Source organism: Triticum aestivum, chromosome 3B (assembly GCF_018294505.1).
Source record: "Triticum aestivum cultivar Chinese Spring chromosome 3B, IWGSC CS RefSeq v2.1, whole genome shotgun sequence".
In the NCBI taxonomy this organism is placed as follows: Eukaryota; Viridiplantae; Streptophyta; class Magnoliopsida; order Poales; family Poaceae; genus Triticum; species Triticum aestivum.
Genome location: NC_057801.1, coordinates 115437938 through 115459642, shown reverse-complemented (window position 1 = coordinate 115459642; position 21705 = coordinate 115437938). Strand labels below are relative to the sequence as shown.

Here is a 21705-nt window from a genome sequence, read left to right as displayed (position 1 = left end):
CCGGGCTATGTGACATGGGCCGGACAGATGGGCCGTGAAGATACAAGGTCAAAGACCTTCCCCTGTATCCGGACGGGACTCTTCTTTGCGTGGATGGCAAGCTTGGCGATCGGATAATGTACTTTCCTTTCTTTGTAAACCGACTAAGTACAACCCTAGCCCTCTCCGATGTCTATATAAACCGGAGGGCTTAGTCCGTAGAGGCAATCACAATCATACAGGCTAGACATCTAGGGTTTAGCCATTACAATCTTGAGGTAGATCAACTCTTGTAACCCCTATACTCATCAAAGTCAATCAATCAGGAAGTAGGGTATTACCTCCATCGAGAGGGCCCAAACCTGGGTAAAACATCGTGTCCCTGCCTCCTGTTACCTTCGATCCTTAGACGCATAGTTCGGGACCCTCCTACACGAGATCTGCCGGTTCTGACACCGACGGGAGGGGTAGTGGTGGCTTCGCCCGCTACAGTCGTAGTGGGCCGGCCCAGGCCAGGAATCGTTGTGCACTTATTTTTTTGATAAATTATTTGTTTTTGGTTTTTAGGTTTGGTTTTTATTTTCATGTTTTGGGTTTTCATTTTTTTTATGATTCTTTTTGCAGGTTTTTCTCTTCTGTATTTTTTTTGCACTTTTATTTTTTATATTATTAACATTTGTGTATTTGTTTTTAAAAAATACACATTGAACATTTATTTAGTATATGGTGAACATTTTTTTATACAATGAAATTTTTCTTAACGTATGGTGAACTTTTTCTCAAATACGGTGAACATTTTGTTGTACTGTCTGGACTTTTTTCATATACAATGATATTTTTTTTAGTTTAAGGAGCTTTTTTTAAGATACAGCGATTGTTTCTAATACAGACTGAACTTTTCTAACACGTCCTAATAAATTTTTAATATTATTTCCTATGTATAAAAAGTTTTAAATTATTTAGCTTGGTAACAAAACCAACAGTCAGTTCTTTGAAACAATAAGTGGATTTTGTGAAATAAATAGCAACAATAAAACCAAAGAGAAAAAACAAAGAAAAATTGTTTAGGTGAGACTCACCGGAATGGGCCGGCCGATTTGCGCGGTTTAGATGAAGCCTTATGCAAACAAGTGTCGAGCAGGAGGTATCGGGATCTCCTATGCGCCGCTTGCTGCGGCGAATTGCCGAGCAAACGCACAGGGGGACTCCAGCTGGGCCGGCCCATTAGCGAAACACGGTAAAAAATACAAAAAAGACTAAAACTGCTAGAGGCGGTAGGAATCGAACCTGGCACCTCCTGTGACTTACGCACGACCCTAGCCAATGGGCAACATAAGTTTACTTGTTTTACTATGGCGCGCGCAGCTAAAGGTAATGCGGACGCGAACATTATTTTGAGAAAAGTATTTTTTTAATGCGAACACTTTTCAAATTTAAGAAGAAAAACTAAGAAAATATAATCAGAATTTACTGAACCAACACGAGTTTTAAAAAAATTCGATAAACACAAATTTTTTTCGAAAATATGAACAAGTATTTAATAGTGATTTTTGCAAAAACATGAATATTTTTGAAAGGAGAACAAATTTTGAATTGTGAACAAAAAAATTGTAAACATGATTTTTTTTGGGTAAACATGAACATTTTTAAAATTTTCGAACAAAATTGTGAAATGGGAACAATTTTTAAAATAACAAACAAATTTTAAATTTTTTAGAACAAATTGTAAAATGGAGAACAATTTTGAAAATCCCAAACAAATTTGAAATGTGAACAATTTTTTAATAAGTGAACAAAAATTTGAAAAATAAGAACATTTTTTTGAAATTTGTGAACAATTTTTTAAAACAGGAATTTTTTGAAATCCATGTCATTATTTTCAAATTTCTCAAAAAATGGAAAAAAGTAATTCGAACAATTTTTGAAAAAACAAGAATATTTTCTGAAAATTTGGAAGAAAAATTTTGAAACCCGAAACATTTTTTGAATTTATGAACAAATTTTGTAAAATGGGAACATTTTTTGAATTTGTGAACAAACTCTGAAAAACAGGAACATTTTTTGGAATTTGGATTTTTTGTTGAAAATAAACTTGAAAAGGAAAAAAAAGATAAAAGAAAAGAAAACAGAAAAAAAGAAACAGAAAAAAGACAAGAAAAAAGAAAAAGAAGATAAACAGAAAAACAAAAATGAAAAAGAAACTGAAAAAGAAAAAGAAAAAGCCGGTTCAGGAACCTTCTAGAAGGTTTCCAAAACCGGAAAAAACCGGCTGGAAACATCATAGAAGGTTCCCAAAACCGAGTCTGCTGTAACGCTAAAATGGGCCGGCCCACTCGTTCGCTCGCTCGCACCTCCCTCTGCGAAGCTTTGACAGCTTGCCGCAACGAGCGGCAAGTAGGATTTTCCGGAGGTATCCACAGGAATTACTAGTCAACGGGTACTCCCTCGAGGGGCTTTCCAACAGACGCACTTGAAGCGCGGATACGTGAGTTTTTGTGTTCATTGTGTTTATTCCGAGTCCTTTTGGTTTTCCGATTTTGTCTAGTTTTTTCTAGGGTCTTCCTATTTTTAATGTTTCTTCTTTTTCTATTTTTTGGATTCCTTTTTTTGTTCTTTTCTCGTGAAGCACAAAAGCACAATTATCTGTAATGTGTGAAGCATAATTAAGCTTGTTTAAAAAAGTGAAGCACCAATGTGTTTCCACACGAAGCACATAATGTGCTTGTGTGCTTCCCAAAAAAGTGGTCAGTGCTTCCACGGTTTCTTAGTTTCCTTTTTTCAGGTTTTTTGTGTTTCCTATTTTTTTACTGGTTTTTTGTGTTTTTTGTTTTTCTCACTTTTTGGGTTCCACGTAAAGCACAAACATTGTTTATGTGTTTCGCCCAAAAAAGTGAAACACAATTATGTTTTTGTGATTGACCCAAAATTAAGCACAAGTTAGTTTATTTGAAAGCACGGGTTACTACTTCGAAACCTTTCAACATGTGGTATATTTTCAAAGAACACGACGCAAGAAATGCAACGGTTAAATGGTTTATGATTTGAGCGCTTGGTTCAAGAGACAAATCATTTTGAAAGAACAAATATGTAAAAAAGCATAAATAACCCCACCCATGCCTTCGTGGACGTCACTTGTCACCACCAGAGAAGATGAAAGTGACATTTGTAAAGGGCACCTCTTAATTATTGATTTTTGGGTCTCAACGGAGTGAAAGAGCTTTCGGCAGCCGAAAACGTGCCACAAGGCCGTATCCTTTCATCGATCGGGCTTGACCAGACAGTGTCTAGGCCTGCTTGTAAAGGGATCGTCACGTACCAGGAGGAAAGCCCATCTTCTTTCGCCAGCCGTCCGTTCCACGACTGGCCCATATTCCCCCCTTCGTGCCCTTTCCTGTGCAGGTTTTCCTGCTCCTTTTGGAACGAACTTTCCGGAGCAGAAGTGCTACTTTTTCCGTTTTGGGATTAAGCACGGGCATGGCGATTATGTGCGCCGATCGTCCCAAGCGGATCGCATGAGTGCGCCTTAATCATGGTGACATGGTCCTCATGGGTGAGAGTGTGTGAGGGCGACGTCGTGTGTTGGTGTGTGTGTGTGTGTGTGTCACGGAATGATTCGTCAAAGCCAAGGAGATATCGGTGACAAATCAAGCAAGAAGAACAGAGCTGCATGGTGGATCTTCGGTGCAGTAACAAAAGCAAAAGCAAGGTGAATCGCTCACGAAATGTAATCCTATATGCAGAGGGATCTTCAGTGCAGTAATAAACTGGAGTACAAAAGCAAAAGCAAGGTGATGTTTGAAGTTTTCACCAAAAACACACCACAAAATAGGCAGTAAAAAGAGGCAACATGCCAGGAACAAAAAGGAAGTAGAGAAGTAAGAAAACAGCATCTGCCAGGAGAATCAACAATGTTTGTTCGGTCGCGTACAATGTTCTCTGCGTGTGATGAGACCGCATGGGCCCGTGACCCAAAAGGCCAAAAGGAGACTGTGAAAGAGAGAACAACCGCTGCAGCAGCAGAGAATCAAGGATCCAAATGGGAAACCACGCCCCGGTCGGTGCACGGCGCCCACCCCGCCCCTCTCTCTTCTCGACACTCTTTTTTCACCCCGGGAGTACGGTTTTTTAAAGACCGCAGGCAGAGGACCCTGCGGTGTTCTGCTCTGTTCGCCGACAACGGGCGGGGTCGATACAAGTAGCGGCAGCCCATCGGCCTCAGCGCAGCAGCGCGGCCAGTCGTACGTCCTCGTCCGGTCTCTCTCTTCAGCCTCCCCTCCCCCGTCGTCTCGTCTCTTCTCGCGGCCGGGTCCGGGGCCATGGGGAGGGCGCCGTGCTGCGACAGGGCGGCGGTGAAGAGGGGCCCGTGGTCGCCGGAGGAGGACGACGCGCTGCGCGACTACATGCAGCGCCACGGCAACACCGGCAGCTGGATCACCCTCCCCAGCAAAGCCGGTGAGTGTGCTGCCCCTTTCATGTCCGTCCGTGCCTTTGCCTTTGCTCGACGCGTGGCGTGCGCGCGTGTTCTCGATCGATCGATGATCTTTGTCTCGGGTGGGTGTGCAGGGCTGAAGAGGTGCGGCAAGAGCTGCCGGCTGCGGTGGCTCAACTACCTCCGCCCCGACATCCGCCACGGCGGCTTCACCGAGGAGGAGGACACCATCATCTACTCCCTCTACAGCCAGCTGGGCAGCAAGTAAGCACTCTTCTCTTTCTTGATCACCAGGCGCGAAAGCGGCATCCTTTTCGTGTCCCGGCCGGCATGACCGATCAAGACGCGCGCTGGCATTCATCGCAGGTGGTCGCTGATAGCGTCGCAGCTGGAGCGGAGGACGGACAACGACGTCAAGAACCACTGGAACACCAAGCTCAAGAAGCGCCTCGCCGCCGCCGCCGCCGCCTTCTCCACCGCCCCCTGCCGTCGCTCCCCGTCCTTCATGCCGCTCCCGGCGCCGGCCCCAGCGCACGCGCACCTGTCGCCGCTTCTCCCGCTCCCCGTGCCGACCGTGAAGGCCGAGGCGTACACCTACGACGACTTCCTGGCGCCGACCGCCGGGCTGCAGGACCCGTTCGCCGCCGAGGGCTCGTCTTCGGCCTCCGCCGCGCTCCAGGACACGTTCGCCGCCGAGGGCTCGTCCTCGGCCTCCGCCGCGCTCCAGGACACGCTCGCCGCCGAGGGCTCGACGTCGGCCTCCGCCGCGTCGTCGGGGTCCAACTGGTCGGCGGTGGACAACGCCGGCGGGTTCTTCGTGGACTTCTGCGCGGCCGGCCCCGACCTCGCCGCCGCAGACCAGTTCCTCGGCGGCTTCTACTACCCTCTCGACTCGACCTTGTCACTAGTGTAGATCGATCGATGTGTGACGGACGCGCGCACGTCCTCGTGACCGATCGATCAAACGTGTTATCCCAAGTACTCGATCTCCATGAGCAAATTCAGATACAAGCTCGGGTTGCCACCTGAAAAGGTGATCTTCGTATGCTTGGAAACTTGAAATGTGGTTCTTGAATCTTGATCACATCGATTACATGCTTCCATGCCCATGTTTTGTCTTCTCAAGTGTATGCAGTTCTTTGAACAGAAATTTTGTGCCGCTAATCCTGATCTTTTCCTAGATGATCAATCGCGCGCGCGCGCACACACACACACACATGTAACTTGTTGGCGTCCATGTGAAAGGCCGTGGACGCTGCACGCAATTCGCATGGGCCGGGCGAGGGTGGCAAAGAAGATGAGCCATGACCGATCTGAAGATTCGCTTCCGTCCCTGCATGATGTGCGCCGGGTCGGGTCGGTCGGTCGCCAAGTGGTCGATAAGTAACACCAAAAAGCAGTCCATGGAAAAAATCGGTAAAGCCGGAGAGACAGCCATGGCCCACGCCAAGAACAAAATTGGCTGGGGTGATGACTGATTAGCGCAGGGCTAATGACGACGCTTGTGTGATGATAGAGGCACATATTTTTTCTGCTTCGCAGCCTCCGGTTGATTGATGACAGGTCGCGCGCGCAAGTAAATGCTTCTTTTTTACAGGGTCTATATTATCCTTGCTTGACTGCCAGAAACTGGACAATTTGCGGTACATCCATTGGAGGTAGTACGATCCTTTTATCCGCAGAAGATAATTAGAAGGGCTGAGAGATGATGATGATGGATCAAAGTGGCCTGGCATGAACAGCAACCAACGTAGGCCCGGCCGCAGTACTGGGCCGTTTCGGATTTGTCAGGAGAATCATCTCGGAGCAGTGCGATGCTCATCCCTGCCATGCCAGTTCTTGTCGTGTCGACGGAAGCTCGAAAGCGAAACAGAAAGGAAAGTCGACGTGGACGGAGCCGGAGACGTCCATCATGAGATGGACGGCCAGGGGGCTGCGAGCCGTGCGAACGTGCTGCCCGACCACCAAAGCAAAAGAGGCTCTGTGGGGGCGGGGGCGAAAAGAGGAACACAGCCCAAGCCATACGTAAGTCGATCAGCAGTAGTAGTACTACTCTACATGCTTTGCTGCATGCCTGTCTTCCCCGAATAATCCCTACGCAAGTACAGCAATCACATTACGCAATTGCAGAAAAAACACACACGGATCACTTAATTATTCGGTCCTTGCATTGCACATGCGGCCAAAACGACCCCCCATTTCCCATGAGTTTCCGCGATATTCCCACAGGTCACATCATCACATTTTTCAAATCGAGACGCTCCAATCCAATCACAAGATCGCTCCAAAACAAGAGATCAAACAAGACATCTTCTTCCCTGGATGATGCAATTAAGCAGCGTATAATCGTGGTTATTGGCGCATATGCAGCTCAATTATCCCTCCCAAAACCCCAAAGGCCCTGTTGGCCCTTTACACGGCTGGACAGGTCACGCTCAGCCAAACCGGGAGGGTTATAGCCGCTTTTCGGCCCAGTGACAGTGCGCCTGGATGGGGAAAAGACGCGCGGCTTTGAGCTTAGCGTCTGGCTAAGCAAGAGCGACCTCACTAGTTCGCTCTCCATCGTCCGTCGGAGCCGTACGCGGACAGGCAACTCCCTCGGCCTGGCGCTCTTGTCCTGGCGCTGCGCTTTCAGAATATTCCCTCCCCGCGCCACAAGGAGAGCGACCCAATTGGGCTCCAGGTCTTAGCTACAGCCTACAGTATAATCGAGTACTAATCAATCGCCAAAATGTTCCTAAAAAAATCAATCGCCAAAATCAGATGCTGTTTCGCTAGTTATACTTACTAATTATATACCGCTAAATGAAGCTGAAATGCTCGCCCAGTAAAAAGACTGGACCTGTCGAATGAGACTGTTTCACTAGGTTTTAGTGAAGTCTCTGTATACTACGTTCAGAATTCTGCTAGAAGTTCACTGAGTGATTGCCAGGAATTTTCAGTTCGCCCGTTGCTGTCGCGAGCGTATATAGATTGCTCATAGATAGATTATAAAGTCAGCCGAAGCTTGGACGTCTGACTTGGCCCCCCGAAATGATAAAACGGGAGGGAATGCCGATTACTACTTAACTAGTAGATCCCGTGATCCACTTGATGATTTAGTTTGGGATTATATGCGGGATAACGGGATCAGTAGACTCGTTTTTTCCCGGGCCTGCATGGAGTACTGGCCAGCATGCATTATACGATGTGTGTAATTGCGTGTATGGTGTATATATTTACGCACAAGTTGCACGCTGAAAATCGTATGTTATTTGTGTGTGTGTGTCACAGTTAAGTCTACTGATTTTCTGCAAGGATGCATGCATCGGTGCGCATACAATATGTTTGGGAAGCAACATCAAGCCGGCTTATTTTCCTTCTGAATAAGGATGACCTGAGCTAATGATTGTGTTATACAGTATATTGTACAAGCACACTTTTTCAAAGAGTTTGAACTGGATGATGGCGAGTTGGAGGTTTTCAACGGCAGTGATGGTGAGAAGAAAATGCGCATGTATGTCTTATGGCATCTTCAACGCTCACCCTTAAAACCGGCAGTATCCATCCAGCGTTGGCCCCTATCCGTCTGCGGAGCAATCTGGACCACGATATTCCCGTAAATCGGAACCAAACGTGGGGGGCTTTGCGGTAGTCCGGACATGAGACGCGTCGGACTCTGACGCCCATGGCCCACACAAAAGGAAGGCAGAGCCTGCGTTTTTGTAGCCGCCCACACCGTTTCCATGCCAAAATCCCCCACTCTCTTATTTCATCCCGCCGCTCTTCAACCAATTCCCGCACTTTTTCTCCCACTCTCTTCTTCCCTCCCGCCGCCGACACGCGAAACTGGAAGAGAACCTATCGGAGATGGAGGTGGTGGAGGTGCAGGAGGATCCAAACGTCACACTCACCTGAAAGATCAACTCGGCAACGTGGCAAAATCGCCGCGTCAAAGTGAAGGCCAACATTGGAGGAAACACTCAAGAAGTAGAAGGCTAACGGAGGTCGTGCTGGTGGAGGACGTGGCAGTGGCCATGTTGGTCGCAGACATACGTGGTGGATGTCACGGCCCGGGCCATGATGTCCCGATGGTGTCGCCCACCGTACAGACGTCACCATGGCTGGAGCATTACAAGGCTTCGTACTTCTTTGGCGCCAAACAACTCGATAGGCAGTCCGCGGCAACCGCCGCCGGCCAAGTGCCTTATATCGTCGACGTTAACGCGGTGCCGCCACTCCTCTTAGTATTCGTCACCACAGCTCATCCGGGCGCAGACGGTGGGTGGGAGCAGATGGGTGCCCGCATGCTGTATGGTGCTATGCCTAAAGTGGGGGAGAAGGCATACGATGATAGGGAGAGGGAGATGTTTGACATCACCCATGTTGGAGACGGATGAGGAGGTGGCTATGAGGACGGGCAGGTGACAGACTCAGATCCCACCCAGTCTGGCAACTACACCCACACAGAACAGGGCTACACTCAGCCGGGCACATAGCAGTCCTACACCCAAACCAACATGGGCACATAGCAGCAGGATGGGCTGCTGGACAGTAGGAGGAGGACGACGATCTTGATGATTCAACTGGCGATCCGAAGAAGAAGGGTAGAAGAGAAAGGTTCAACATGCGGAGGACGAGATGTTGTGCGATGCATGGTTGGCCACTAGCCTCGATCTAATCCATGTCATGGAGCAAAAGGCCACATGGATGATACACCATCCAAGAGGCCGTGTCCAAGTATTGCGGCCACTTGGCACCTTTTCAGGGTAAGGGGCCGTCTGAACCACATTGTTTTAACACTGGACTCACTTTCTAGTAAATACTGCCATTTTTATGAAAAACAATTAACTTAATACATCAATCGCTGACACTACCAACACGAACAACTAAGAACCGCGAATGGGCATGTAGCCTAGTGGTTGTAGCGACCTTAGTAGCACCCCAGGTCCTGGGTTCGACTCCTGGTGGGAGCGGATTTAAATAGGCCAGGGCAAAAGTTTCTAAAATAAAAAGGATTGTGGGGCTGTTGCTCTACACTAAATAGTCCAAAAACAACAACTAACAACCGCTAACCCTTATAAGAAAACCTAGCCTTCACGAGATCAATCGTCCATGCCTTTTGCCTCTGTCCATCGCTTAGACATCATAAGGTGGATGGGGCAGGATTCTCGTCGCTCGTCCAGTGTGAGGAGTTTGTTTAGTAAGATTTTTGTGTTGCAACGACATTGCTCCGATATTATTTTGTTGAATAACGCCCTTCGACACCAATCTCGTCTCATTGGTGCTTGGTGTGGCGTTGCCAAAGAGCTTGGCAGTCATTGCCTCGCTGCGAAAACCGACAGTGTCACGCATGCAATGATTTCAATTGATCGCTGAACTCTAAGTGCCATTTGTTTATCGGATGAAAGACCTTGGTGGCCTCAGCAGATCATACCTATGGAAGGTGAGTTTTGAGCAAGTTATCAGAAAAACTTGGTGATACCCGTATCAATCTCTTCGAAAGAGGATGGCTCCTGACCCGACTAATGGTGTATCATTGAATTCCGAGTGATGGTTTGTGATGTCTAGGCTCAAACGAATCGAGTGTCGCTTGTTAGTACCCATTTGAGGAACGTCTGCCAAACCTTCTCTCAAGAACCAAGTATGTGCATCTGGATATTTGGCCTTCCTGATAGAAGCAACTACTGCCATGGAGGATATCTTGTGCGACTTGATGTCCTTGATGAGTCAAGGTTTCAACATCGTTAGCAGAACGGATCTACACCTAGTGGCTGTTGGGAAATGTTGCATGGAAAAACAATTTTTTCTATGCACACGCAATGATCTATCCATGGAGATGCATAGCAACGAGGGGGAGAGTGTGTCTACGTACCCTCATAGACCGAAAGCGGTAGCGTTTAGTAATGCGGTTGATGTAGTCGAACTTCTTCGCGCTCCAACCGATCAAGTACCGAACGTACGACACCTCCGAGTTCTGCAGACGTTCAGCTCGATGACATCCTCGCCTTCTTGATCCAGCAAGATGGGTGAAGTAGTGGATGAGTTCCAGCAGCACGACGGCGTGGTGATGGTGATAGTGATGCTATCTCCGCACGGCTTCACCTAAGCACTACGAAAATATGACCAGGGGTGCACACGGCTAAGGGATTGTTGTGCTTGTGCTAGGTGCCCCTCCCACATATATATATATATATATATATATATATATATATATATATATATATATATATATATATATATAGGTGGGGGAGGAGGGAGAAGCTAGGAGGCGCCTCCAAGTAGGCCAAATCCTACTTGGGGTCCCTTCACAAGTGGCGCCCCCTGCCATATTTGCCGGAGAGGAGAAGGAAAGGGGAAGAGGGAAGGAAGGGGGAGGCAGAACCCCCTCCTTTCCTTTCCCCACTTGTGCGGCTGCCATAGGGGGTGCGCCAGCCCCTTGTGGGCTAGTGTGCTCCTCTCTAATGGCCCAATAGGCCCACTATCCCCCCCGGGGTACCCGGTACCCCCTCCTGTACTTTGATGACTATCCGGTTTTCTCCCTAACACTTCTGGTGTCCGAATACCATTGTCCTATATATCAATCTTTACCTCTCGACCATTTTGAGACTCCTAGTCTTGTCTGTTATCTCATCCGGGACTCCGAACAACATTCGGTCACCAAATCATATAACTCATATAACACTATATTGTCAACGAACGTTAAGTGTGCGGACCCTACGGGTTCGAGAACTATGTAGACATGATCGAGACAACTCTCCGGTCAATAACCAATAGCGGAACCTGGATGCTCATATTGATCCTACATATTCTATGAGGATCTTTATTGGTCGAACCGTTATGAGAACATACATAATTCCCTTTGTCCATCGGTATGTTACTTGCCCGAGATTCGATCGTCGGTATCTTCATACCTAGTTCAATCTCGTTACCGGCAAGTCTCTTTACTTGTTCCATAATACATCACCTTGTAACTAACTCCTTAGTCATTTGCTTGCAAGCTTATGACGTGTATTACCGAGAGGGCCCAGAGATACCTCTCCGATACTCGGAGTGAGAAATTCTAATCTCGATCTATGCCAACTCAAAAAACACCTTTGGAGATACCTGTAGAGCATCTTTATGATCACCCAGTTACATTGTGACATTTGATAGCACACAAGGTGCCGTGGTTTTGTCACGGCAGATGTCCTACCAAAAGGACTTAGGCGTAGAGCCATCGCAACGTAGGTTAGCTCGAAGGGGTTGAACGGGACAAGGGACGCCGGTTTACCCAGGTTCGGCCCCTCACAACGAGGTAAAGTCCTACATCGTGCTTTTAGTTGTATTACTTGGGAATCGATTACAAGTGACCTAGCTCTCGACCAATTGTTTCTTAAGTTAACCCGCCGCAGGGTCTCGCCTTTATATACATAGTTCGAGGCCCTACGCTTACAAAAGTACAAGTCAGACCACACAACATGTCCAACATGGGCTCTAAGTTATCTGCTTTTCTAGACAAGACATCCTCGAGCGGCTTACAAACGCCGGGTCTCGCACCATCATCTGGGCTTGGGCCTTCGGCGGCTCACCACCTAAGCTGCCCTCTGGATTCTTCATTTGGCCTCTTGGGCATTCTTTAGATATTGCAAGTAGAGTCGCCAACCATATAACCCGGCCCCTCTGGGGCGGGTCACACCGCGGGTTATATCCCCAACATTAGGCCCCAGATTGACTTGAACCTGTTCATGTCTTTCTTCACCGCATCCTGTTGGTGAGCCTTCCTTGATTCTTCCCAATATTTTAATCTTAAACAAATCATTGTGACCCGCCATGATGTCATGAAAATAATTTTAGAAAATCCAATGATGCCATAACGGATCTTTTCACGTTAATCAACTGCCCAAGAATCGAGGCGCCTCCACTGCCTAGATAATTATGCCGCCTCCTCGATTACCGTGCCTGCTATTTTACTGTTTCACTTTTCCCTTATAAATAGGCATAGGAGGGGTCCCTCTTCACTTTTACCCCCTCTCGCATCTAATTCTTCTTCCTCCTCATGACTTCCGCCGCAAAGAGCTCCACTACTCCGGTCGACCTTCACCAGCAACTCCAACAAGGGCCGCTACATCAACCTGATCGAACAAGAGAGCTGCGGCGCATCCCCACTCTTCACTAACTCCGTCAGGTACCCATCCTTTTCCCTTTGGATCTGCATTAGGTTCCCTAGTTCATCGGTGTTCATCGTGCTCACCCGAGTTCATCACAACTTGTTCATCCGCTGCTTATTTCAATCCAAAAACTAGAATAAAGTAGCATAGTAGCAGTTTTAAGTCTTGTTTCACACCTTGCGTAGATCCCCCTTTTCCGCAACCCATGATCAGGCTGGCGCTTCCATCACTAATGTACCTTAGGTCCAACAATTATTCTTCATTTCTTGAACTATCATAGATCCAAAATCATATGTATGAGATGTGAAACTTTTTTGTCCAGTACTTAGCAAGAATTCCATAATCTTAGATCTGCAGATCATTAACCCGCCACCACACATTTTAGGAGTTTAAAGATCAAGTTCATAGCCCATTAGCTTCTGATGGTTTAATAATAATCTACGACCCGCCACCATCTGGAGGCTTAACAAAAGAACTTATGACCTGCCAGCCTCTCACCGTAACATTAACCTGCCATATTTCTGTTATCAGGCTGTAGACTTTGACTTGTCGATAATGACCAAGACCCCTACTTCTTGTGATTGGGTTGTTTCTAAGGTCACAGACAACACACTCAATGACTTTGTAAGCATAGGGGTTTTGCCTGGAAAAGTAGTTATTCATTGGCAAGCCCCATGCCTAGAATGTCCCCCCTAAGCTCCAAGAAGGCGAAGTCTTAGTTTTCACCGATCATCTTATGTGGGGCTTCTCACCACCCGGGTCTAAATTTTTACGGGACGTGCTGCATTTTTATAGTCTTCACCCGCAAGACATTGACCCCAATTCTGTCTCCAACATATGCAACTTCCAAGTGTTTTGTGAAGTATACCTTGGGGAAGAGCCCTCTGTCAATCTTCAAAGACTATTTCTACATCAACCACCAGACTGAAATGTCAGACGGACCCAGCCTTGAACTCAGAGGTGTTTCTATCCAAAGAAGACAAGATGTAAATTTCCCTCCAGCAGCCTTGCCGAGTCACCCTAAGGACAGGAATTTCACCTGGTTCTACTGCAAGGATACCTCTTGAAAGTGCGTTATATCGACTAGAGGGGGGGGGGTGAATAGGAGATTTTTATGAATTCTTCACTGAGGAATTTGCTGGTGAGGAAATTCCTAAATGAAGAACTAATTGCAGCGGAATTAGTACTCAAAAGTAAACATAGCAGAACACAAGCATAGTCATCATGATGAAATGAAGACAAACACAGAGTACAGAAAGCGTAAGCACAGGATAACACAGGATGAAGACGGACAGACTGAAGAAATTGAACTGAGGAAATTGAGAAAGCCTTCAGTCAAAGTCTTCAAATAGATGTGAACAAGCACACAACAACAGCAATGAGGAAATGAAAGAGTTGAGGGAATAGAACCAGTAAGCTTGGTGAAGGCAATGATTTGGTAGACCAGTTCCAACTGCTGTCTTAGTTGTACGTCTGGTTGGAGCGGCTAGGTATTTAAACCTGAGGACACACAGTCCCGGACACACAGTCCCGGACACATAGTCCTCACCATATTCTCCTTGAGCTAAGGTCACATAGGCCTCGCCCAATCACTCGTGGTAAGTCTTCAGGTGACTTCCAAACCTTCACAGACTAGGTCACTCGACGATCCACAATTCCTCTTGGATGCTCTAGACCATGACGCCTAACCGTCTGGAAGAAGCACAGTCTTCAAAGGTAACAAGCGTCGGATCCATGCAGGATCAATCTCTTTAGTGATGCTCAATCACTTTGGGTTGTAGGTGTGTCGGGTTTGGGGTTTCCTCACTTGATTATTTTCGCTCAAAGTCCTCGGAGGATGGGACGCTCTCAAATGACAAGCGTCAGTTTCTCTCGGAGTAGCCAACCAGCTAGTGGTTGCAGGGGGCGGCTATTTATAGCCTAGGGAGCAGCCCGACATGATAAGACATAAATGCCCTTCAATGATATGACCGTTAGGTGGGTAGATATTTTGGGACAGCTGGTGCATAGCACAGCAATGGTCAGAATTTGGACTCTCAAATTCCTTAGGGCTATCATGTTCCTCACTGTGTAGGCAATCCGCACTGGCGAATTCCTAACTCCTCAGTTAGAACAAATTCCTCAGCAACCAGAAGAACATTGTCTCTGTTACTGAAGAATTTGACTGAACTTTATGAGATTTCCAATGGCTTCACTGAAAGGGATTGGTAGGTGTAGGATTTTGAGTTGAGCATCACATGGAATTTTTTTCTTAGTATTTCCTCAACCCCCTTTAACAGTACGGTGTTTCCTATGACTCATGAAAGAGAAAATGAAACTACGAAAACAAAAGTCTTCATGCTTCATGTTCCTCGAATGATTTCCAAGTCTTCAAGGTCACACCAATTTCTTCACTTTCAAAGTCTTCAGAAAGTCTTCAGAAATCCGAAGTCTTCAGTCGAAGAACTTCATTTTTAGGGGTCGACTTTCTCTGTAAATATCAAACTCCTCATAGACTTATAGACCTGTGTACACTCACAAACGCATCAGTCTCTTAACCTGTAAGTCTTCAATACACCAAAATCACCAAGGGGCACTAGATGCACTTACAATCTGCCCCTTTTTGGTGATTGATGACAATATAGGTTAAGTTTTCAACGGGGATAAAGATATGAAGTGTAAATACTTATATTGAGGAATTTGATTGCAAGATATAGAAGAGCTCCCCCCTGAAGATGTGCATAGTGAGGAATTTTCTTTTGAAGCAATGTGAAAGTGCGTTATGTCGACTAGAGGGGGGGGGGTGAATAGGCGATTTTTATGAATTCTTCACTAAGGAATTTGCCGGTGAGGAAATTCCTAAGCGAAGAACTATTAGCAGCGGAATAAGTACTCAGAAGTAAGCATAACAGAATACAAGCATGGTCATCATGATGAAATGAAGACTAGAACAGAGTACAGAAAGCGTAATCACAGGATAACACAAGACGAAGACAAACAGACTGAAGAAATTGAACTGAGGAAATTGAGAAAGTCTTCAGTCAAAGTCTTCAAACACAGATATGAACAAACACTCAATATAGTAATGAGGAAATGAAAGGGTTGAGGAAATAGAACCAGTTAGGTTGGTGAAGACAATGATTTGGTAGACCAGTTCCAACTCCTGTCTCAGTTGTACGTCTGGTTGGAGCGGCTGAGTATTTAAACTCGAGGACACGCAGTCCCGGACACCCAGTCTCTGAGCACGCAGCTCAGGACATCCAATCCTCACCGTATTCTCCTTGAACTAAGATCACGCAGATCTCGTCCAATCACTCGTGGTAAGTCTTCAGGCGACTTCCAAACCTTCACAGACTTGGTTACTCGGCAATCCACAATAACTCTTGGATGCTCTAGACCTTGACGCCTAACCGTCAAGAAGAAGCACAGTCTTCAAAGGTAACAAACATCGGATCCACGTAGGATCAATTTCTTCAGTGATGCTCAATCAGTTTGGGTTTGGAGGTGTTTGGGTTTTTGGGATTTTCCTCACTCGATGATTTTCGCTCAAAGTCCTCGGAGGATGGGTTGCTCTCAAATGACAAGTGTCAAGTTCTCTCGGAGCAGCCAACCAGCTAGTGGTTGTAGGGGGCGGCTATTTATAGCCTAGGGAGCAGCCCGACATGATAAGACATAAATGCCCCTCAATGATATGACCGTTAGGTGGATAAGATATTTTGGGACAGCTGGCACGCAGCACAGCAACGGTCGGAAATTTGACTCTCAAATTCCTCAGGGCTATCATGTTCCTCACTGTGTAGGCAATCCGCACTGGCGAATTCCTAACTCCTCAGTCAGAGCAAATTCATCAGCGACCAGAAGAACTTCGTCTTTGTCACTGAAGAAAGTGACTGAACTATATGAGATTCCCAAAGGCTTCACTCGAAGGGATTGGTAGGTGTAGGATTTTGAGTTGAGCATCACATGGAAATTTTTCCTTAGTATTTCCTCGACCCCCTTTAACAGTATGGTGTTTCCTATGACTCAAGAAAGAGAAAAACAAAACTATGAAAACGAAAGTCTTCAAGCTTCATATTCCTCACATGAATATCAAGTCTTCACGGATACACCAATTTCTTCATTTTCAAAGTCTTCAGAAAGTCTTCAGAATACCAAAGTCTTCAGTTGAAGAACTTCATTTTTAGGGGTCGACTTTCTCTGTAAATATCAAACTCCTCATAGACTTATAGACCTGTGTATACTCACAAATGCATTAGTCCCTTAACCTATAAGTCTTCAATACACCAAAATCACTAAGGGGCACTAAATGCACTTACAATCTCCCCCTTTTTGGTGATTGACGACAACATAGGTTAAGTTTTCGACGGGGATAACCATATGAAGTGTATACACTGATATTGAGGAATTTGATTACAAGATATAGTAGAACTCCCCCTGAAGATGTGCATAGTGAGGAATTTGCTTTTGAAGCAATGCACACTCGAAAAGTTAAATCATGGAGATCTCCCCCTATATCTTGTAATTCATACACGCATTTGATATATAATATGAATAATTTGAAATGCATGATGAAATATGGTGCCTGATGAGATTCAGCATGCGTGCAATGTCATTAACGAGGAATAAGCATGCAAATCATAATGAAACAAAAGTATCAGCGCACCATCGGGTTTAAGATTACAACTCGATCCAAATAAAAGTTTCTGAAGAACGAGAGTTGTAACTTAAAAAAATGCCCTTAATATAAACCCTCTTGAAGACTAACTCAGATTTCCCCCCCTTTGTCATCAAATGACCAAAAGGATCGAAACTGAGGACTAACGCCCCTGAAGAATATCAAGTTGATGGAGAAGCGCCAGCGTTGTTGGGGTTGTTTGTTGTAGCAGGGCCTGCCGCAGTGTCGTCCAAATCTTCATACTCATCAGTCTCGCGTGATGAAGAATAGGAACTGGCCACCAAGGAAGGAACTTTGACCTTCTTGAATTTCTTCGGTGGAGGTGCAGACCAGTCAAATTCTTCCTTGAGACCCATTTTCTTCAGATCTGCAGCGCTGTAGACATGAGAGAGAACAACCCAGGTACGGTGGAAGGTTTCATGGAGGTAGTATTGGTTTTTCTTCACTGCATTGTGTGTTGAGGTCATGTTGTGAAGAATTGAACCAAACTGACGCTTTACCCAGTTATGATTGCGATCAACCTTCTGATGAAGACTGAGGAGTAACTCACGATCAGTCATCACCCTGGGTGCTGTGGCTTGAGGAGTTTGCTTGGCTGAGGTATTTGCGGCAGAGTCATGTGTGGCAGAATCGTCATTGGTAGAGTAAGATGCAGCCTTGCGAAATTGACCATCCAATGGACGAATGCCTTCATCGATCACAGCAGCGGCCTTGCCTTTATCATCAGCTGATGAAACTGTCCGTTTGAGGACTTCAATGGGAGGCAAGTAGCTACCGTGGTTCAGAGTGTCAGCTTTGTAATTCAGTGAAGATCTTGCCCTGATGAATCTCATAATCCAAGGAGCATAGGGCTTCAGCTCGAATGGTGACATAGCAATATTGGCCAGAGTCCTCATGAAGAAATCATGGAAGTTGACGGGAACGCCATGAATGATGTTGAAAAGCATATTCTTCATGATGCCAACGACTTCTTCATCATTTGAGTCGTGGCCTTTGATGGGACTCATTGTCTTCGTCAGAATTCGATAGACAGTCCGAGGCACATAGAGTAATTCCTTGACGAGGAATCTGGTTCTTGGGGCCTGCCTTGGCTTCAAAGGCTTCATCAGTACTTGCATATAGTGATCTGAAAGTTCTGCTTCATTGTAGACACGAGCACCATCAAGTGGAGGACTGAGAGGAAGGACACGAAGCAATTCAGTTGCTGGTGCCTTGTAGTGAGTGTTTTCAGACATCCAGTCCAACACCCATGAGTTCACGTCATCAGCGTCTCAATAGAATTGAAGAATGAGTTCTTCATTCCAGTCACAGATATCAATGCAGAAATTCAGAAGTCCTGCGTCGTGAAGAACACTGAGGACTGGCTCAAAGCCGGGCAGAGATTCCATGTCCACATGAGGAATATGTGCACGATCGAAGACTTTGTCTTTGGCGAAAAGCATTGAGGAATAGAAATTGGCTTGGCTGGCAGTCCAGAAACGCCTCTTCCTTATGCGAGCAGAATCATATGGATTATAGTCTATGAAGAATACGTGCTCGGCAAAGAAATCTTCAGCCTCGAACTTTTGTTTGCTTGAGAACGGATCCTTTGGCTTTGGCAGAGGGGTGTCAGTGAGTTGCATTACTACCTCAGGAATCGCGAGCTCAGGTTCTTCAGGCTGAGGAATTTCTTGTTCCTCAATAGGTGCAGTCTGAGGATCAACAACAGCAGGTTCATCAGCACTAGTGGCTGGAATTTCTTCATGGACAGATGTTGTGGGATGAGTTTCTTCAGAGCCCATTTGAACTGTTGGTGCAGGGGACTGAGGTATCTGTTGGAGTGGGGTGAAGAGTGGAGAATTTGGATGCTGACTTTCCCAAAAGTCATCGTTCATCACAGGTGTGGTGCAACCAATATCCACATCTTCATCTTCAATTTCCTCAACACTAGCCTCTTCAGCTGTGAACTGAGTCATAGGTGAGGAAATGATTGGCGTTGAAGGGATTGCGTCCACTTCAATTTCTTCATCAATCTGCTCTGACGAAGCAGCAGAATGATTTTCTTCATCAGATCCGCTTGGGATCTTATAGTCTTCTCCAAAAGGAACAAGGTCCTTTGATGGCATGGAGGAAATCGGAACAGCATCAATTGGATTTTCGAGTGAGCTGGTCATTGGCTTCATTTTCTTCGCACCCGAAGAATTTGACGCAGCTGATGCCTTCCTTTTCTTCACTGCAGCTCGCTCTGCAGCCTTGGTCTTCTTCACATCGAATGCACATGGAAGAATTGGAGTTGGTGTAGGCGCAGATGGAGCTGAGGAATCTGGTTGATTTTCTTCAGGCGCAACTGATGCAGTTGCCCTGATCACTTCAGTTTCTTCAGGCGCACCACTAGTGGATGCCCTGGCAATTTCTTTAGCGGCTGGAATTTCTTCACCAGCCCTGGAACGAGCTTGTTTATCAGCAGGCTGAAAGTCATCAGCGATGCTGGCATGTTCTTCAGCAGGCTGAGCAGAGTCTGCAGCCTGAAGATTTTCTTGTTGCGATGGGGCTGCAACATTCATGAATTTCTTCGTCAGATTGACGAATCTCACTTTAGCTCCCTGCCAATCAGCATAGTAGGCATCAAAGTCTTTGCTGAGGGCTTGAATTTCAGATTGAGTCTGGAGAAGTTCCTCAGGTGTCATTCTGACAACGTTTTTCTTCAGGAGCTTCTCCTTTCTGTATTGAGATTTCTTGATCTATCTTGCCTTCTCAAACTTCCATTTCTCTTCAGTGATGAAATGGGACAACATATGATTCTGTCCAGGAGTCAGATGAAAATCAGGCATTGGTGTGTTCGGATCCTTGTGCCAGAGATCAATGTAATCGAGGATTTTCCTCGGATCCAACAGCAGTGGCACAGATGTGCCTTTGGCTCTAGCGGCCTTCACCTGTCTGTCTCTGATGATTTCTGCAAGTTCTCCATCAGAAGCTTCATCATCAGAAGGCACATGGAATACGACCTGTTTCTTCTTTGGACTTGGCCGAGGACCTCGTCCAGCTGTTGCTTTGGTCTTCATCAGTGTCAGGCCAGATGATGAAATTGGTGCAGCTGAGGAACTTGCGGAAACACCAGATGCAATCGAGAAACCAGCAGTCCTTTGACATGTAGCCAGATGCATAGGAGCTGAGGACTTTGAAGGAGCTGTTGAGGACTTTGGTGGAGCTGTGGCAGTGTGAGGAATTTGCCGTGAGGGCATTGATGAGGAACTGGGCCGTGAGGGCGCTGTTGGTGAAGCACTTGGCTTACGAGCAGGCTTCTTTGGCATGGATTTCCTCGGTTTGACCGAGGCCTCAGCAGCAGTAGCAGTGGCAGAATCCTCATTGAATTTCTTCACTGCCTCCTTGGCCCGTCTTGCCAATTTTGCTTGGCGCTTAGCCCATTCTTCAGGAAAGTCCTCACCACGTTTGATGCTTGTGGGGTCAGCTACTTGGCCAGGTGCCAATGGAGCTCTTGGGCATGGAGGATTGAGGGCGAATTTCTTCATGTACTTTGGAGTCACATATCTGTATTCCCTCCATTCCCTTGCCCATCTCCGTTCAATCTTCTGAATGCGCACCTTGCACTGATTTTTATTTTCTTTGCCAAATTTTGCTTCATCAGGTGTGCAATAGTCAGCATAAATTCCTCAGGGATTTCAAAAGCAGTCATAACTTCAGGTTTCTTTCCTCCTTTCTGCGGCTTCTTACCGTCTGCCATATTCTTCAGTTGAGGAATTTGAACAATCGAGTTTTCTGAAGAAGTATGCAGTTTTTCTTTGAGGAATGCTGCAAATGAGTTAAGTTGATGAGAACCTAGTGATTTAGCAGCAGACATGAGTACCTGTGAACAGAGTACAGGTGCGAGGAATTTGGAGAGGTCATATGCGTTCTCAGAAGGTTTTTCGAAAAGAACAAGATTTGAGGAATTTGACCAGATGAGCCTTGAGGAATTTCACTAAGCGTTCTTTGTCTTAGGTTCCAGAGTTGTACAGATTGAAAATCCACACAATTGAGGAATCTTGAAGAAAAATGATGCTTAGAAAAACTAATCAAGAGCATATAACGTGTGAGGTGTTCATGTGTGTGAAGATTTGAAGAATAAACACCTTTGAAGATTTTCAGGAAAGCTTGAGAATCAAGGCGAGTAATAAAAGTAACTTTTAATTACCCAAAGTGAAGAACACGACGAACTGAGAAGAACAGATGGGAAGTTCGTCAGGTTAGATCTTCCTTGCCCTAACTCGGCGGAGGAAGACAACTACGGCGGCGGCGGAGTGAAGATTTCCGCGGTCGGCGCGAGTACGACAGCGACGAGGTCGAGGCAGCGAAGCTCTCCCTCATCGGCGACGATGGAGTAGCAGCGGCGCTAGGGTTTGAGGAGCTCGAGCGAGAGAGAGAACGGTCGAGCGGAGTAAATGAAGTGAGGAAGGGGAGAGGGGTATTTATAGACACGATGAAAAACTGTTCGCCCGAAGATTTAGGACGAACATGCCCCTGCCCTTTCTCCTTCA

The 21705-nt window shown here is 46.2% G+C and overlaps 1 protein-coding gene across 1 annotated transcript; it reads left to right on the top strand.

The window, feature by feature from the left end:
* Positions 1 to 4014: 4014 nt before the first annotated feature.
* On the top strand, positions 4015 to 5509 carry LOC123064990 (transcription factor RAX1). Its single transcript, XM_044488367.1, has 3 exons — positions 4015 to 4431; positions 4543 to 4672; positions 4775 to 5509. The coding sequence occupies exons 1-3, from the start codon at positions 4296 to 4298 to the stop codon at positions 5319 to 5321; spliced, it is 813 nt and encodes a 270-aa protein (XP_044344302.1). The 5' UTR covers positions 4015 to 4295; the 3' UTR covers positions 5322 to 5509.
* Positions 5510 to 21705: the final 16196 nt, after the last annotated feature.